The sequence below is a fragment of the Elephas maximus genome, chromosome 10, assembly GCF_024166365.1.
Source record: "Elephas maximus indicus isolate mEleMax1 chromosome 10, mEleMax1 primary haplotype, whole genome shotgun sequence".
In the NCBI taxonomy this organism is placed as follows: Eukaryota; Metazoa; Chordata; class Mammalia; order Proboscidea; family Elephantidae; genus Elephas; species Elephas maximus.
The window spans coordinates 74,467,584-74,487,159 of record NC_064828.1 but is presented as its reverse complement, the minus strand read 5'-3'; the positions used below and the strand labels follow the sequence as shown (position 1 = coordinate 74,487,159).

Sequence of the window (19,576 nt, the reverse complement as noted above, 5' to 3'; positions counted from 1 at the left end):
AAAACAAGTCACAGAACCTTCCTGTTCCAATGTCCTGTGTTTATTTAGGGCTCTGGACATGAAGGAGTCAGAGAGATACCTGAACTTTGCTCAAGACAGCACTAAGAAATCTTGTGCTTCTTTTTGCATCTTCTTGCTGGGCTATTTTGGGGGTGGGGAGGAGGATTCTTAACAAGCCTTACCCACTATCACAAGCTGTTCCTACCTCCTTCCAGTATCTACCTCTCATTTTTGTGAAACACACCAATTTTATGAGTAAACTGAGTATGAAGCTACTAGAGGATGACATAGACCTTGGTCTTGTCCAGTAATTCTCAGGTAGGTAGGGAGCATCAGAAACCACAGGGGCTGAGTTTAAAGGTACAGGGGCATGTGTTGCTTGGGAAAGGTTATCCAATATCATCATAGTACATATTTTTATTTGGAAGGTAAAAATAACCATCGCCTTAATAATGAAATAATAAAACTAGTGGCCTTCAAGTTGATTCTGACTCATGACGACCCCATTTGTGTCAGAATAGAACTCTACTCCAGTTCTATTGGCTGATTTTTCAGAAGTAGATCACCAGGCCTTTCTTCTGACGTGCCTCTGAGCAGATTCAAACCATCAACTTGGTTAGCAACTGAGTGCTTTAGCTATTTGTACCACCCAGGGACTCTGCTTTAATAATACAAACTATTTCATAAAATGTTTCAAAAAATCTTCAGAGGTAATACAGATACGTTTGAAAATTAACTCTATTTGCATACTACCGATTCTACATGGGGAAAAAAAACAACATAGGGTCTCAATGTCGGTGGACAGGTAAGTGAAATATTTGTATTTATCAGAAGGAAACTTAACAGAGGTAGGTGTATACTGTTCTAGTCATTAGTGTTCAAAATCAGGGTTAAGAGCTTGGCTGCTAAGCAAAAGGTCAGCGGTTTGAATCCGCCAGCCGCTCCTTGGAAACACTATGGGGCAGTTCTACTCTATTCTATAGGGTCGCTGTGAGTCAGAATCGATTTGACAGCAACAGGTTGGAACCACACGAACATATAAGGTGGAGTCCCTGGGTGGTGCGAACAGTTAATGTGCTCTGCTGCTAACCAACAGGTTGGAGTTCCAAGTCTACCCAGGGGAGCCTCAGAGAAACCTGCCTGGCAATCTACTTCCAGACAATCGGCCATTGAAAACCCTGTGGAGCACAGTTCTACTCTGACACCCATGAGGTCACCATGAGTAGGAATGGGCCCGATGGCAACCTGTTCACCTACAAGGAAGGAAGGAGTCCCACAAATCAAGGGTTAAGGCTTACCTTATCTGCTTCTGATCCATCCCTCTCCCAGCTCCTTCCATCACAGCTCCCTGACAAGATTTAACCAGCCCTTTGCCCTGCCCCAGCTGCTGGGCCCTGCCTCATTTTCTGGCCTCCCTCTCATCCTCATTCTCAGATGAGAGTGCAGTGGTTAAGTGGTTTAAAAACATTCTCGACATTGGCCATGCCCTAGTCTAGATAAAGGAAGGGCTGATGCAAAGAATACCTTCACGTGTAGGCACTTCTGTGCTCTCCTCTTCCTGGCTAGAAAGCAAGCAGCTGAATTTCAGTTTCTGCTCCAAGCCTGTCTGCTTTCCTTTCTCAGATGCTCCTCCTGAATGGAAACTCTGGGAGCGGGACACAGAAATCTCAAATTGCTTGATCACCTCCTCGTCACTGTCAGAAGATGTGGACAGCTCTTCATCGTCCCCAAAGCTGTTAACTGGAAGCAACAACAAGAGTGCATGAGTCTCCTGCATGGCCCATGTATCCAATTCAGAGGTAGACACACTGGGAAAATGAGAGAAGAATATGGACAATTAGTCTGGATCAAATCAGGCCCCAAGTGGAGAGAAGGAATTTAAAGCACTCTTTTTGAAACACCAATATAAGTCCAAGGTACTGAAATGAGAAAAGAAGACTGATAGAAGTAATTAGAAATGTATGGCTAGGACCCAGGAGAAACCCTCGGGACACCCATAATCACCACACTGAACCCTCTTGGTGAGCCGCGTGGCCCTGCTCACTGTTATGTTGCTTACATGTGTTCATAACTTGGGGCAGGACATTCAGCAGCACATTCGCCTTACGTGCATTTCTACTCAGTGATCGCAGGAAATACTCTCTCTGCCTCATCTAATTTATTAAGACACAGAGAACCAAGCCCCACTTCAGAGAAAAGACATTTGCAACTGAGGTTTCCCAAACGTGTCCTAGTTTTGCAAAAAAGACAACCGTATTGTATATGCTTGTTTCAAAATTGCTTGGGGAGCACTGAGATTTTGTTGAGGGTAATGGAAAAATTTGGAAACAGTGGTGATAACTGCACAATCTGATAAATATAATTAAGGTCAATGAATTATACATGCACAAAAAAATGTTGAAATGGCAAATATTTTGTTATACATATACTTAAAAAATAAAAAAAAAACATAATAAACTCATTGCTGTCGAGTTGATTCACACTCACTGTGACCACATGTGTGACAGAGTAGAACTGTTCCATAGGACTTTCTTGGCTGTAATATTTATGGAAGCAGATTGCCAGGCCTTTATTCTGTGGTACTGCTGAGTATGTTCAAACTGCCCACCTTTAAATAAGTAGCTGAGCACAAACTGTGTTGCCTAGGACCTTACACTTATCACAATAATAATAATATAAGCTAGTTTTTACTAGAACTGTTTTATGCCTTTTTCAATGTCAATAACTCAACCCGAATGCTCTTTGAATTATCCGTACCACTTACCCCATGCCCTCTACACATCAATGCATTTCCCTTCTTTCAGTTTTTCCAACATGCCAAAATTGTTCCTGCCTTCAAGGTCTTTGCCTTTGTTGTTCATTCTGCCTGGAAATCTTCTCCCCTAGATCTTTGTGTGGCTGGCTCTTTCTTATTATTCAGGTCCCACATGGACAGTCATCTCATCCTAAAGGCTACTGAGTATGCTATGTTAAGTAGTACTCTTTACAGCACTTAGCATCTTTATTTCTTTGTTCTCCCCTATAACTTCCATGAAAATATACTGGCAGTTCTGTTAACCAATACATCCCCATTATGAAAAACAATGCCTAATTACTTGATATCAAAAACCAAACAAAACCCGTTGCCTTCAAGTTGATTCCGATTCATAGCGACCCTACAGGACAGAGTAGAACTGCCCCATAGCATTTCCAAGGAGTGGCTGGTAGATCTGAACTGCTGACCTTTTGGTTAGCAGCCAAACACTTAACCAATAAATACTTGTTAATTACTGAATCCCCAGTGTTCTCCCAAGGCTGAGCATGCCCTTCCCCAACCCCCCAACACACACTGTTGCCTGTGCTTCGAGTACTCTTCTCCAGCCCCCCTTAGACTAGTCAAGAATCCAACTCATCATTCAGGTTTCAGCATAGGCATCACTTCTTCTAGAAAGCCCTTCCTCGGCCCTTTAAATCAGATTAAAGGCTCCTTCCATGCGCTGTAAAACAGCTCTCTGTTCAACCCCTGTCATGACCCTCCCATGTTGTGGCAGCATTGCCTATCTAATTGCCAATCGTTCCACCTGACCTATGTACACTGTGGGGCGAATGGCACAGCCTAGAACATGGCAGACTACTCTGAATGTGAACGGGAAATTGGAAACGATGGGCAATTTTTTTAAATCATTTCCTCCTTCTGTCTAAAAGTCACACAGTAATTTCAGGGGAAATAGTCTTGTTGATTCACAGATGGGTCCTGAAGGTCATTTCTGAATCTGAAGCTAAGGAGAAATAAAAAGCGATATTTTAACTGAGAGAAAAATACTTCAACAGCCTGGTTAAAACATTAATTCTCTGACTTGGTTAAGAGCTGATATTTCTGAGGTTCTTTGGAAGACCTGTAATTAGCAAACTTCTATTGAGTATTTTTCATGGGCCAGGCACTGCCCTAAGTGTCTTACATATATCTCATTTAACCCATGCAAAACCCTTGTTATTGTTCCTATTTTCCAAATAAGAAAATTGAGGCAGAGAGATGTACATAGCTGACTGAAGATCACACTGCTCTTGTTAGGTGCCCTTGAGTCAGTTCCGACTCATAGCGACCCTACGTACAAGATACTGAAACACCGTCTGGTCCTGCGTCACCTTCACAATCGTTATGCTTGTGCCCATTGCTACAGCCACCGTGTCAATCCACTTCATCAAGGGTCTTTCTCTTTTTCGCTGACCCTCCACCTTATCAAGCATTATGTCCTTCTCCAGGGACTGGTCCTTCCTGATAACATGTCCAAAGTACATGAGAGGAAGTCTTGCCATCCTCCCTTCTAAGGAGCATTCTGGCTGTACTTCGTCCAAGACAGATTTGTTCGTTTTTCTGGTGGTCCATGGTATATTCAATATTCTTCACCACCACCATAATTCAAACACATCAATTCTTTGGTCTTCCTTATCCAGTGTCAAGCGTTTGCATTTATATGAGACGATTGCAAATACCATGGCTTGGGTCAGATGCACTTTAGTCCTCAAAGTGGTATCTTTGCTTTTTAACACTTTAAAGAGGTCTTTGGCAGCAGATTTGCCCAATGCAATATACTGATTTCTCGACTGCTGCTTCCATGGGTATTGACTGTGGATCCAAGTAAAATGAAATCCTTGACAACTTCAATATACTCTCCCTTTATGGTGATGTTGCTTATTGGTCCAGTTGTGAGGATTTTGTTTTTTCTCCGTGTTGAGGCGTATTCCATACTGAAGGCTGTTGTCTTTGATCTTCATCAGTAAGTGCTTCAAGTCCTCTTCACTTTCAGCAGATAAGGTTGTGTCATCTGCATATTGTAGGTTGTTAATGAATCTTCCTCCAAACCTGATGCCGTGTTTTTCTTCCTGTAGTCCAGCTTCTCAGATTATTTGCTCAGCATACAGATTGAACAAGTATGGTGAGAGGATACAATCCTGACACATACCTTTCCTGATTTTAAACCATGCCATGTCCTCTTGTTCTGTTCAAACAACTGCCTCTTGGTCTAAGCACGGGTTCCTCATGAGCACAATTAAGTGTTCTGAAACTACCATTCTTCACAATGTTATCCATAATTTGTTATGATCCACATAGTCAAATGCCTTTGCATAGTCAAGAATACACAGGTAAACATCTTTGTGGAATTCTCTGCTTTCAGCCAACAGCCATCTGACATTAGCAATGATATCAGTTATTCCACATCCTCTTCTGAATCCAGCTTGACTTTCTGGCAATTTCCTGTTGATGTACTGCTGCAACCATTTTTGAATGATCTTGAGCAAAATATTACTTGTGTGTGATATTAATAAGATACCACTTGTCTGTGAGTTTGTTGTACTACGGTGGCTTTCATGTTGCTGTGATGTTGGAAGTTATGCCACCGGTATTTCAAATACGAGCAGGTTCATCCATGGTGGACAGGTTTCAGTGGAGCTTCCAGACTAAGACTAGGAAGAAGGACCTGGCAGTCTATTTCTGAAAAAACTGGCCAGTGAAAACCTTATGAATAGCAGCAGAACATTGTCTGATATAGTGCTGGAAGATGAACCCCTCAAGTTGGAAGGCACTGAGATACGACTGGGAAAGAGGTGATTCCTCAAAGTAGAGTCAATCTTAATGATATGGATTGAGTAAAGCTTTCAGGACCTTTATTTGCTGATGTGGCATGACTCAAAATAAGAAGAAACAGCTGCAAACATCCATTAATAAGCAGAACGTGGAATGTATGAAGTATAGGCATACCTCATTTTAATGAGTTTAACTTTACTGTGCTTCACAGATATCAAGTTTTTTACAAATTGAAAGTTTGTGGCAACCTGGCATAGAGCAAGTCTATCAGCGCCATTTTTCCAACAGCATGTTCTCACTTTGTATCTCTGTGTCACACTTTGGTAGTTCTTGCAATATTTCAAACTTTTTCATTATTATGTCTGTTATAGTGATCTGCGATCAATGATCTTTGATGTTACTATTGTAATTGCTTGGGGGCACCACTAACCACGCCCATATATGATGGTGAACTTAATAAATGTTGTGTGTTCTGATTGCTCCACTGAGGGGCCTTTCTCCCATTTCCTTCCCTCTCCTAGGACCTCCCTATTTCCTGAGATACAACAATATTGAAATTAGGCCCATTAATAATCCTACAATGGCCTCTAAGTGTCCAAGTGAAAGAAAGCATTACATGCCTCTCACTTTAAATCAAAAGCTAGAAAGGATTAAGCTTAATGAGGAAGGCACGTAGAATGCCAAGACAGGCCAAAAGCTAGGCCTCTTGTGCCAAACAGTTAGCCAGGTTGCAAGTGCAAAGGAAAAGTTCTTGAAGGAAATTAAAAATGCTACTCCAGTGAATACACGAATTATAAAAAAGCAAAACGGCTTTATTACAGATATGGAGAAAATTTTAGTGGTCTGGATAGGAGATCAAAACAGCCCCAACATTCCCTTAAACCAAAAAGCTTAATCCAGAGAAAGGCCCTAACTCTCTTCAATTCTACAAACACTGAGACAGGTGAGAAAGCTCAGAAGAAAAGTTTGAAGCTAGTGGAGGCTAGTTCCTGAGGTTTAAGGAAAGAAGCCGTCTCCATAGCGTACAAGCACAAGGTGACGCAGCGAGTGCTGACGTGGAAGCTGCAGCAGGTTACCCAGGAGCTCTGGCTACGGTAACTGCTGAAGGCGGCTACACCAAACGGCAGGTCTGCAGTGTGGATGGAGCAGCCTTGTATTGGAAGAAGATGCCACCTAGGACTGTCAAGCCAGAGAGGAAAAGTCAATACCTGGCTTCAAAGGACAGGCTGACTTTCTTGTTAGGGGCTAATGCAGCTGGTGACTTTAAGTTGAAGCCAATGCTCATTTACCATTCTAAAAATCCCAGGGCCCTTAAGAATTATGCTAAATCTACTCTGCCTGTGCTCAGTAAATGCAACAACAAGGCCTGGATGACAGCACATCTGTTTACAACATGGCTTACTGAATATTTTCAGCCCATTGTTGAGAACTGCTGCTCAGAAATAAAGATTCCTTTCAAAATATTACTGCTCATTGACAATGTACCTGAACACCCAAGAGCTCCAGTGGAGATGTACAAGGAGATTAGTGTTGTTTTCATGCCTGCTAACACACCATCCATTCTGTAGTACATGGATCAAGGAGTAATTTTGACTTTCAAGTCTTACTATTTAAGAAACGTGTTTTGTAAGGCTATAGCTGCCATAGACAGTGATTCCTTTGATGGATGTGGGTGAAGTCAATTGAAAATCTTCTGGAAAGGATTCACCATTCTAGATGCCATTAAGAACATGAGAGGAGGTCAAAATATCAATAATAACAGGAGTTTGGAAGAAATTGATTTCAATTCTCATGGATGACTTGGAGGAGTTTAAGACTTCAGTGGAGGAAGTAACTATAAATGTGGTGGAAATAGCAAGTGAACTAGAATCAGAAGTGTAAGCTGCAGCTGTGACTGCGTTGCTGCAATCTCATGATAAAACTCTAATGGATAAGGAGCTGTCTTGTACCCATGAGCAGAGAAAGTGGTTTCTTGAGATGGAGTCTATTCCTGGTGAAGATGCTGAGATCATTGTTGAAATGACAACAAAGGATTTATAATATTGCATAAACTTAGTTGATAAAACAATGAGAGGGTGTGAGAGGGCTAACTCCAATTTTGAAAGAAGTTCTACTGTGGGTAAAATGCTATCAAACAGTATCTCATGCTACAGAGAAATCTTTCATGAAAGAAAGAGTCAATTGATGTGGCAAACTTTACCGTTGTTTTATTTTAAGAAATTGCCACAGTCACCCCAACATTCAGAAACTACCACCCTGATTAGTCAGCAACCATCACCATCAAGGTAAGACCTTCCACTAGCAAAAAGATTATGAGTTCCTGAAGGGTCTGATGATGGTTAGTATTTTTTAGCAATAAAGTATTTTTTCATTAAGGTATATATCAATTTTTTTTAGATGTAATACTATTTTACACCTAATAGACTACCAAACCTGTTGAAAAAACAGACTGCAGTATAGTGTAAACATAAATTTTACATGCACTGGGAAACCAAAAAAAAAAATTGTGTGACTTGTTTTATTGAAATATTTGCTTTATCGTAATATTCACTTTACTGTGGTGGTCTGGAACCGAACCTACGATATCCCTAAGGTATGCCTGTATGAATCCAGGAAAATTGGAAGTCATCGAAAATGAAATGGAACTCACAAACATCTATGTCCTAGGCATTAGTGAGGTGAAATGGACTGGTATTCAACATTTTGAATTAGACAATCATATGATCTACTATGCTGCAAATGACAGATTGAAGAGGAATGGCGTCACATTCATTGTCAAAAAGAACATTTCAAGATCTATCCGGAAGTACAACACTGTAAGTGATAGGATAATATGCATATTCCTACAAGGAAGACCAGTTAATATGACTATTATTCAAATGTGCACACCAACCACTAAAGCCAAAGATAAAAACACTGAAGATTTTACCAACTTCTGCAGTCTGAAATTGGCCAAATGTGCAATGAAGACAATTGATAATTACCGGCAACTGGAATGTGAAAGTTAGAAACAAAGAAGAAGGATCTGTAGTTGGAAAATATGGCCTTAATGATAGAAATGATGCTGGAGATACCATGATAGAATTTTGCAGTAGCAAAGACTTCTTCATTGCAAATGCCTTTTTTACATCAACGTAAATGATGACTATACAGGTAAACCTCACTAGATAGAATACATAGGAATCAAATCGACTACGTCTGTGAAAAAGACAATGGAAAACCTCAATACCCTCAGTCAGAATAAGGCCAGAAGCTGACTGTGGAAGAGACCATCAGTTGTTCATATGCATGTTCAAGTTGAACCTGAAGAAAATTAAAACAAGTCCCCAAGAGCCAAAATATGACCCTGAGTATATCCCATCTGAATTTGGAGACCATCTCAAGAATAGATTTGAAGCGTTAAACACTAAGGACCGAAGGCCACACAAGTTGTGGGATGACATCAAGGACATCATACATGAAGAAAGTAAAAGGTCATTAAAAAGACAAGAAAAAAAGACCAAAATGGATGTCAGAAGACACTCTGAAACTTTCTTTTGAACACCAAGTAGCTAAACTGAAAGGAAGAAATGATGAAGTAATAGAGCTGAATGGAAGATCTCAAAGGGCAGCTTGAGAAGACAAAGTAAAATATTATAATGAAACGTGCAAACACCTGGAGTTAGAAAACCCAAAGGGAAGAGCACATTTGGCATTTCTCAAGCTGAAAGAATGAAAGAAAAAATTCAAGCCTCAAGGTGTAATTTTGAAGGATTCTATGGGCAAAATATTGAATGATGTAGGAAGCATAAAAAGAAGATGGAAGGAATACATAGTCTCTGTACCAAAAAGAACTGGCCAACATTCAACCACTTCAGGAGGTAGCATATGATCAAGAACCAATAGTACTGAAGGAAGAAGTCCAAGCTGCACTGAAGGCACTGGTGAAAAAACAAGGCTCTAAGAATTGATGGATACCAACTGAGATGTTTCAACAAGTGGATTCAGCGCTGGAGGTGCTCACTTGTCTATGCCAAGAAATTTGGAAGACAACTACATGGACGAGCAACTGGAAGAGATCCTTATTTGTGCCCATTCCAAAGAAAGGTGATCCAACAGAATGCAGAAATTATTACACTGCTAGCGAGGGGTAGAGCCAAGATTGGAATCAAGGCAGCCTGTCTTTAAAGCCCATATTCCTACTCACTACCCTGGAGAACCAGAGAAAGATGGTGGAACAAACTCTTAATCTGTGTTCTCACATTAACTGCTTAAGTCCCTGCAGCTAAGTCCTTTACCCTCTCTAGCCCTGCATCCTCATTCATGGATCATTTCTAAGGTCTGGATCATTTCCCACATCTTTTCTAGCTCTAAAATTCTACAACTTTAAAATTCCTAGCCAAAAGGCATCAACATTTGACCCATTTCCCACTATTGACAAGAGCACACTTTTGTCAGCTCATTCGATTCTATTGGCTATGTCCAGCGCCATGGTAGGGCCCAAAAAGGTAACTCTCAGAAGAGATTAGATTTCCCGGTGATACTCCAATAAGCTGCAAAAAAATACCTATCTAAGCCTCAGAGACGCCCCTACTTTGTCACAAAAGAGAACCATTACAGTGAGCAATCTCCTCACACCTCAATGTGCCGTGTATGGCACTCTGGTATGGGATGGGTCATCACATACAGGAGAGTCAGGCCAGAGCTCAACAGGAGCAAACCAAATGCCCTCCATTTAGACTTTAGACTACAAAAAATGGGCTCAAATATATAAACATTAATGAAGATGGTGCAGGACCAAGCAATGTTTTGTTCTGTTTTACCTAGGGCTGTTGAGTCTGAACCTACTCCATGGCACCTAACAACAACAACAGGTATCTAGGGGTAGTCAGAGTGATATATGCATGGGAGGGTGGTTGGATTAGACATCTGCTGGAGCTCTTTCCAACTCTGAGATTCCATTCTGTTTGTTTTCTTAGGCCTGTTTTAACAAACTTAAGTGGTCACAAGCCATCCGTTTCAAATTGGGTGAGTTGAACTAAAAAAAAAAATCCATTGCCTTCAAGTCAATTCTGACTCATAGAGACCCTGTAGGACAGAGAGAACTGCACCCATAGTGTTTCCAAGGAGCGGCTGGTGGATTTACTGGTATGTGGTCCTTAACTCTTCCCCCCACCCCAGTAGTCACTGATCATCCACATAGCATAGATTCTTTTCATAATATAATATTTACAATGGTAGTTATAAAAGCTTCCATTTACTAAACATATACTACATACTGGTAACTTTGCACATAAAAAAAATTTTTTTTTTTATATATATTATCCCATTTATTCATCACAGCGATACCATGAGCCCTTTGCCATCAAGTCAATTCCCACTCATACTGACCCTATAGGACAGAGCAGAACTGCCCCATAGGGTTTCCAAGGAGGGGATGGTGGGTTCAAACTGCCGAGCTTTTGGTTAGCAGCCAAGCTCTTAACCAATGAACCACCAGGGCTCCCACAATACCACAAAGTAGGGACTATTTTTATTCCTATGGTATAGATAGGAAATAGAGGCTCAAAGAGGTTAAGTAACTTGCCCTAGGCCACAAAGTTAGCAAAGTAGCAAACCTGGGAATTGAACCTAGAACCTATTCCTTTATCACTGTGCATATTATTCATATCATTACACCAGCTAACTAGAGCCTTATTTAGCTTGTTTTCAGAGTGAAATGGGCAGGGGCTGTGCTATTTCCACTCTGAAGTCACCCAGGAGGCTGCCACCTTTGTGAAGGGTCAGAGCAGAGAAGCCCAGTGGGAAAGGCAGTCAGTCCCAGCGGTGTGAGTGCACACAGGCAGGCTGCAAGGTAACTGGCCTATTGCTCCTCACGGGTTATAAATACAACAGCACATGCTATTCTAGGCCTCACTCCCAAAGGATCTCAGGGAATTCTCATTCTGGTATAAAAAATGAAACCTGTCACATCCTAAAAGCCACTGAGCAGCAATAGAAGCCAACAGTGTTGCATTACCACAATAAAAGCAATCATTTATACAGCATTTACTATGTGCCAGGCGCTCTTCTAAGAACTATTCATATGCTAACTTTTTTACTCCTCACAATAAACCAAGTGAATAGGTGGTGCAATGGTCAAGCATTCTGCTGCTAATCAAAAGGCTGGTGATCAGGACCCACCCAGACGCTCCAGGGGAGAAAGACCTGGCAATATGCTCCCATAGAGATTCCAAAAAAATCTGTTGCCCTCAAGTCGATTCCGACTCATAGTGACCCTATAGAACAGAGTAGAACTGCCCCACAGGGTTTCCAAGGAGCAGCTGGTGGGTTCGAACTGCTGACCTTTTGATTAGCAGCCGAGCTCTTGACCACCATACCACCAGGGCTCCCCATGGAGATTACAGCCTAGAAAACCCTCTGTCACAGCTTCTTGCCTTATAATAAGTATATGTTGACAACAGAATAGCTGATCTGGATTTCCATCATCTCAAATCTTTGAAAATAAATTCTCACCTAAATTGTGGCACTTAGAAATAAGATAGTATTTTCTGAAATACCACGTAAGTATCAAGCGCAAATTCCTTTCAAGCTAAGCACTCAGGAAATAGTACAGTGGGGATTTTTGTTAAAATCTTCACTTCTTAACCCAATAAACTTGCTAACATGAAGGAAAAAAAGTTGTACAATTACCTTGAATGTGGGCGCATCTCAAAAGTGAAAGATTCTTCATTTCACATAATCGCAGAATGCAGAGAGACCTTAGATACCATCTAAACATCCACCACAAAGAGAAGTCAAACTTTTCCTCAATCTCTCTGATACACAGCCACCCAGATACCAGCTAGGTGCCTCTGCAGACTACCCGCACTGACAGGGAGTTCATGACTTTGATAATGTGATCTTTGAGGTTGTGTGTCAACTTGGTCAGGCAATGATTCTCAGGGGTTTGGCAGTTATGATGTAGTTTGGCAGTCATATAGTGATGTAATCACTTCCATGATGAGATCTGATATAATGTAATTACCTTCACGATGGGATCTGCTGTGAGTAACCAGTTGAAAGAGAGTTTCCTTGGGGGTGTGGCCTACATCCAATATAGGTGGACTTTCTGGAAGGTTTGTGGGCTTTTGCCCACTCTGGATTCTGTAGCTGGCTCCTGTTCATCTGACCTCTGGTTCTTGCCTGCCGATCTTGGGATGCGCCAGTCTTTACAGCCTGTGAGCCAGGGCCCTGCCGTCTGACCTGGTAATCTTGGGTTCACCAGCCCCTGCAGCTATGTGAGTCAGGACAAGCCTCTGCCTGACCCACAGGCTTGGGATGTTCCATCCTCTATGACCATATGAGTCATTTCCTTGATACACATCTCTCTCTATATATATATATTTTTATGCTTTACTGGTCTTGCTTCTCTAGAGAACCCAGCCTAAGACAGATAGGAGGAAAGAGCTGTCTAACAATGACCCATTAATATCAACTCTCCACTGCAGTAGAGCCAAAATACCCCACTCTCCAATTTGTAACGATTGTTTTGTTTGGTTTTTCCAGTTTAGAATTACAAAGAAATGCCATCTTCCTCTTCCACATTAAAGCACAGGGATGTGGGATCCCAGTGCAACAGAAACTGTCTGTCAGATGAATGAGCAGTCAAAGCTAGAGTGGTTGAGAGTGCAGAACTGGAGTCAAGCTCCCTGGGTTTGAATCTCTGAGATCTTCCATTTGCTAGTCTGAGACCTAGGAAAGTTTTTTAATCTCTCTGAACTTCATTATCTTCATTTTGATATTGTCATTATTATGACCTGCCATTGAGTTGGCCCCCAATTCATGGTGACCCCATGCATAACAGAACAACAAATGCCTGGTCCTGCACCATCTCCATGATTGGTTGTGGATTGGACCATTGTTATCCATAGGGTTTTCACTGGCTGATTGTCAGAAGGAGTGTTAGTCTGGAAGCTCTGTTGAAATCTGTTCCACATCATAGCAACATGCAAGCCTCCACTGAGTGGTGGGTGGTGGCTGCAGATGAGGTGCCTTGGCCAAGATTTGAACCCAGGTCTCCCGCATGGAAGGCAAGAATTCTACCACTAAATCACCAGTGTCTCATCCATTTTGATAGTACTTATTTCTTAACATTGTTGAGAGGACTAAATGAGATAAAACACATAAAGGTACTTTGCACATGCCTGGCATATGAAATACTCACAAAATGTTAACTATTATTATAATTATCTCCCATGATGGCAGTGCCATGTGTGGAAACACTTTTATGCAGACCCGAATTTCCATTCAACGGAAAGAATGTGCCTGTTCCCGCACGGTCTGACTTTAAAACTCACCATCGGGGTTGTTGTTGGAGAAGGGTGAAAGAAATAGGGGCTGGGGAAGGAGACTAAGCTGATTCTGCAAGCCAAATTTGTCCACCTTACCTCCCAGTCCTTTCTCCCAGGCCTAGAGGTGAAACCTTCTATTAGAGTTGGCAACAGTGTCTAGAAGGGGGCCGTGCCCAACACCTGCTCATTTTGTTGCTTCTTTTAAGGTAATAAAGCTACCAACTGGTGAAGCAAGAAGAGGATTTCTTAAGCCTGTCAGCCACTACTTTACAGATGGAGAAAGAATTTATAAATGATCGGTGCAGCTCCAGGCCTATTAATTCCTCCCTGCTCACACAGGAGCAATTAGGTGGAGGCGAGGATTGCTCACATCTTACAGACAGAAAGCAGAGACAGGTGGGGGTGGATTGTTCTCAGTGGTGCAGCACCAGGGTGCTACTTACAGCTACAATTTCAGGAAATCCCTAAGTTACCAGATTTATCAAAAACTCATAGGAAATGTCAGCCCATGGTGGCTGATATGAATAGAAGCAAGGACAAGAAGTTAGTTAAAGTGAAAAAAACAGAGGGAGGTCAAATGCAACAAGGAAAAATGGACACACTCTAGAAGCTCGATCCAGTCATTCCTGTATTCAAGCAGGTTTGGAAAAGATTTTCAGAAATCATCTGGCTTTGGGTTTTTTCAGACTATGCTCTATGGAGCTCTGGGGTTCACCAGAGAAGCTTCGATGCCACTACAGAAGTGAAGGTGTGAGTGGATGCACTGAGCAGGCTGGGCTCTACACCCTCTACAGTCAGGGCTATTTTGCTTTAATATGTTTTATATTTTCATAGGATTCTGTTGGGGAAAACACAGAATTTGGACACTTTTAAAAAGCTTAAGAAACACTGATATAAACCAGCTACCTCATTCTATAGATTAGAAATACGGCTGAGACTGTGTAAGGGACTTAAGGAAGAAAGGCCTGGAGATCTATTTCCTAAAATCAGCCAATGAAAACTCTATGGATCACAACTGATCATGGGGATGGTGCAGAACCAGGCAGCATTTCATTCTCTTGTGCATGGAGTCGCAACGAGTCAGGAGCCAACTCAAGGATAGCTAACAAGAACAACAACCTAGAGTAAAACAGCCAGTTAGCGGGAAGGGGAAGATTGGCACTTGATTCTCCTGTGAACACTTGTTCTCTGACCCTAAACCTTGTGTGAGATGTTTTTACAACTCCATTTGGTATATGAATAAATATATGGCATTTGTAATAGTTAAATACGAGTGGGTCGAAACGAAAATCCTTAATCTATTTCACATTGCAGCTGCAAAGCACCGAGGACCTCCCCTTATTGACTCAAATATTCTCAGTCTTGAACCAATTCTGTACCACTTAATAGGCTTAAATCTACAAGCCAATGATGTCTTCATCTCTCTACTCTAAAGCTAAAAAGAAGTCTGAGAGTGAGACTATCCCCCAAATGGAAGCATCTCTTTAATCTCCACTGTATGTATCTGGAAAGCTCTTCTAACGTTCCAATTTACATTCCGCGTTCCTAGATAAGTCTAGAAACCCTGCCCACTACTTAGCTCTTGTCAGACCCCTCTGTATTTCTAGTTATTGGAACCTATTCCCAGTGCCAATAGCCACTAACTAAAGTCAAACCTAACTAACCACCAAGACAGACAATGCTGCCACAACCTAGACCCTCCTTCTAACATGATCAGCTCACCATATTTATTCCCATGGGCAAAAGTGCATGCCTAGATCAGCATCAAGTTTTCCTTACATCTCTGGACAGGAATTTGGATTGCTAGTTACTTATCTTGGGGATTAGCCCTACATTCAGGGCTCCTCTAGTCCAGCTGATGACTCTTTGAAGATTATTTCCCTTCCCTACCAGGCCAAAGTCATCCAAGATAAGATAGAAAAAAAAAAAAAAAATCCTCAAAAAAGCATAAAGGGGTAGGGTGATTAGTTATGACTGTGGGGATCACAAAAAAAGCCTAAACTATAAAGAATATTCCCAACAGACCAACAACTGTACTCAGACTCACTGGGCCCTCACTTCTTTGCAACAGAGCTCAGCTCACTCGCACAAGAAGAGCAAGTGACAAAGTGTCAACCTCCCTGACTTTCCGAAGCTCTGCTCTCTAATTTGTATGTTTCCTACAAGAGAATTTCTTGATAGGACCCAAGTGTTGTGTTGTTTTCCTACAATAGTGGCATTTACATACAAATTAACGGCAACACTGTAATATACTCTGCTGAGAACCAAGGTGACCTGATAATTAAAATTCTGCACATGCAGAGAAAACACAAAACCAGAATAGTTGTTCTTGCTTTCATTTCCCCAACCCCCAATATTTCTCTATTACTACAATGAATCCTCACAAGCCAATGTGAGTCAACATGCTAATTTACAAATGCTCTGATTGGGAAGATTAAAAGAAAAAAAAAAAAAAACATTGCTATGGATACCAAAATGAAGAGCCCAGGGTGTGTAACCAAGGCTGAGAAAGATAATGAGCTGAGCTCGTGATTCGCAGGTGTTGTGAGTTTCTGAATTTCTCGCTGTTTCAGTTCACTCACTTCTCTTCCAGTCCCAGAGTACGAAGCATCCCCAGGGCAGTTTCCAAAGTAATTGTTTTATCTTGCAATAGAGCCAAGTCAGGCTACAGAGAGAACTTCTATAAGGCAGTTTCCAAAGGTCTTCAGCATCAAATCTACAACAAATGTATCCAAATATATCATGACAATGGAAAAGAAATAGACTGAAAATACTACTTAGCTAAGTGACAGCTTTTTTAGAGGGAAAATAAAAGCCATATTCCAAAAATATGTCACACAATCAGTATATCAGCTACTCAGTGGCTAAGTGCATACACAAGGGGAGGAGCTTCCCAGTGATGTCCCTGATAGAATCAGACAGTGAATAACTTTTCTCCATCTACAAAAAACTAATGGGGGAAAATTTTCTAAATTTTCAGTCTTTCCAATAAAATGTCTATGCTTTCGATGCCTGTTATCACGTATCTGCTGTCAAGCGCATAAAGATAACAAATGAATATTGTACTCACAAAGAGAATTGAAAATAACTAATCTTGCTTCTTTCCTCAGCTCATCTTGTCATGGACATGCATACTCATGGCTGTGACTGTTGTGTGGCTTCCAAAACCTAGTCATATTTTCCACTGGTGAAATGGTTCCTGGTTTATGATGAAAATAAATGCATTAATATTTCGTGGGGTCCCACAAAGAGCACGTTGGTTTCCAGGTATTCAACCACCTGAGCAAACCTGGACACTACTGAATTAGAAATGTTGCCCTGGGTGTAATAATGTACTTTGTTCCATGCATATTCTTAACTGTCATGCAGAATTTGCCTTCTATTATCTTGTTTACTTACATTTTTAAAAAGGGTTTATGTAGTTGTGGTTCCCCTAACATCCTCAAAGACTTCTCAGGACTAGGTCATTTTTCTCCAGGGTTCCCTTGAGTGTGTAATATATCATTGGGCACAAAGCAAATGTTTCAATAATGAATGAATGAGTGAATTTTAAAATTATTGTAATACCTCATAAAGGCCAAATAATACAGTGGGAAGAGTATCAGCAAAGGACAAAGTCAGATCTAGGTTTCAATCCCAGCCCTGACACTCACCAACTGTGCGATCTTAGAAAGGTACTCAACTGCTCTAAATCTCAGTTTATTCCTCTATAAAAATTAGGCCAACTTTTGGTTCCAGATATATGGAAACCTGAGATCATATAGAGCCCCTCCTGCTACAAACTCACAGAAATGATGAATAAAGTTTTTTTTGTTTTTTAATGTTCTTAAGTAAAAAGCCAAGTTAGAAAGACACTTGCTGTTAGCCCAGAGAGGTAACCAATTTGTTTGTAGGTCTCATAGGCTGAGATTTAAGATTTTAATTGCCCTGAGTTCATGCAAGGCTGGATTCAGGACCCCAGCATAAGACATAAAGCCTTAAAGCTGTCCTTTCTGTGAAAGGGGACTAGTAAAATCCCATCTGTGAGGGCATTGGTAGTTCAGTGGTAGAATTCTCACCTTCCATGCAGAAGACCCTGGTTCAATTCCTGGCCAATGCACCTCAGCACCCATCTGTCAGTGGAGGCTTGCATGTTGCTATGATGCAGAACAAGCTTCAGCTGAGCCTCCAGACTTAAGAAAGACTAGAAAGAAAGGTCCTGGGATCTGTTTCTGAAAATCAACCAATGAAAACTCTATAGATTACAATGGTCTGATCCACAACCAATCATGGGGATGGCTCAGGACCAGGCAGCATTCATTCGTTGTGCATATGGTTGCCATGACTTGGGGACTAACTCAATACTAACTAACAACAATGACAACAAAATGCCTTCTATAGGCTGTACCTAGATAAGTGGCAAACAGGCTTGCTATCTCTTGGGGCTATGAATGAGAAAAGAAATTATCCTGTGAGAAATTAAAACCTCAAGGCTTTACATCTCATAAAGATATAATAGCAGCATAGTGCAGGAATCTGAAGGCAAGAAATTAATCATTTTTAAAAAAATGGTCAAGGTCTTATGAAATGTGGGAGACCCAACAGAAATACTTCCACAATTCAGGGTACACAATTATTATCTCCCTTTCCAAGCAAGAAACCACCTCTGCTGAAGATGAGGTTACCCCACAAACATACAAAATATAAAACACAAGAGGGATTGAACTAACATAAAGGAGGGATAGAAAGCAATCAAAGAATACACTCAGTAATTTAAGCATATATGGGAGATTTGGAAAAATTAACCATGTATCAGGTCACAGAGGAAGCCTCAGAAGCACAATTAAGACCACATTCTAATTCCAAGACAGTTAGAAATAAATAACACCAGACTTTTAAAGAATTGTAAAAATACTTTCAAAAACCAGAAACCATATGTCTAAATAATTAATGGGTCAAAGAAGAAATCCTAATTGAAATGATAAAATATTTATAACTGAAAAATAATGAACACAACGTGTATCGTACATTTGTGGAATATAGTTAAGTGACACTTAAAGGAAAATTTATGGATTAATTAAATGTATATACGAGAAAGCAAGAAAAAGATTGAAAAAATAAAATGGTAAGTGGTCAATTCAAAGTGTTATAAACCAAAAGTTTAAACTAAATCAAAATACAAGGAAGAAATATTAAAGACAAAAGCAGATAGTAATATAAGTATTAATATAAAGGAAACATAAAAGAGTAAAGAAAATAATAAAAACTGCTTCTTTTAAAGATAAGCCTCTGACAAGATTGAGATGCAATAGGCATTAGAAAATCATAAGAGGATAAAAACTAAGTTCAAATAATTTTTGAAAATAGAAAACATTTAGACCAATAACCACAAAAGAAATCAAATTCGGTTAAAAAAAATTTTTTTTATTTTTTTTTCAAAAAAAGACACATCCCATCCAAATGGTTTTATATGATTTTTTCCAACTTTGAAAGAATAGGTAACTTTTCTTTTATATGAGCTGTATAGGGTCGCTATGAGTCAGAATTGACTCGACAGCACTGGGTTTGGTTTGGTTTGGTTCTAGAAGGGAAAAGTTCTCAAACCATTTTATGAGGATAGTATACACTTTAGAAAGGTAATTCACATAGTGGATCAATCTCAATCCTAGAAGCAAATATCCTACACTAAATAAAAGCAAACAGAATTTATTGATGTATG

General features: G+C 40.5%; 1 protein-coding gene across 6 annotated transcripts in view; it reads right to left on the bottom strand.

Moving 5' to 3' along the window:
* LOC126084671 (synaptotagmin-16) overlaps positions 1 to 19,576 on the bottom strand; it is a 352,768-nt gene that overhangs the window by 31,876 nt on the left and 301,316 nt on the right. For 5 of the 6 annotated variants that reach the window (XM_049899288.1, XM_049899289.1, XM_049899290.1 and 2 more), the window contains one exon: positions 1,525 to 1,740. In XM_049899288.1, coding sequence (XP_049755245.1) covers positions 1,525 to 1,740 — 216 coding nt within the window. Of the gene's footprint in view, positions 1 to 1,524; positions 1,741 to 16,460; positions 16,644 to 19,576 lie in introns of those variants that run through there. The other variant, XM_049899302.1, reaches the window with a different exon arrangement.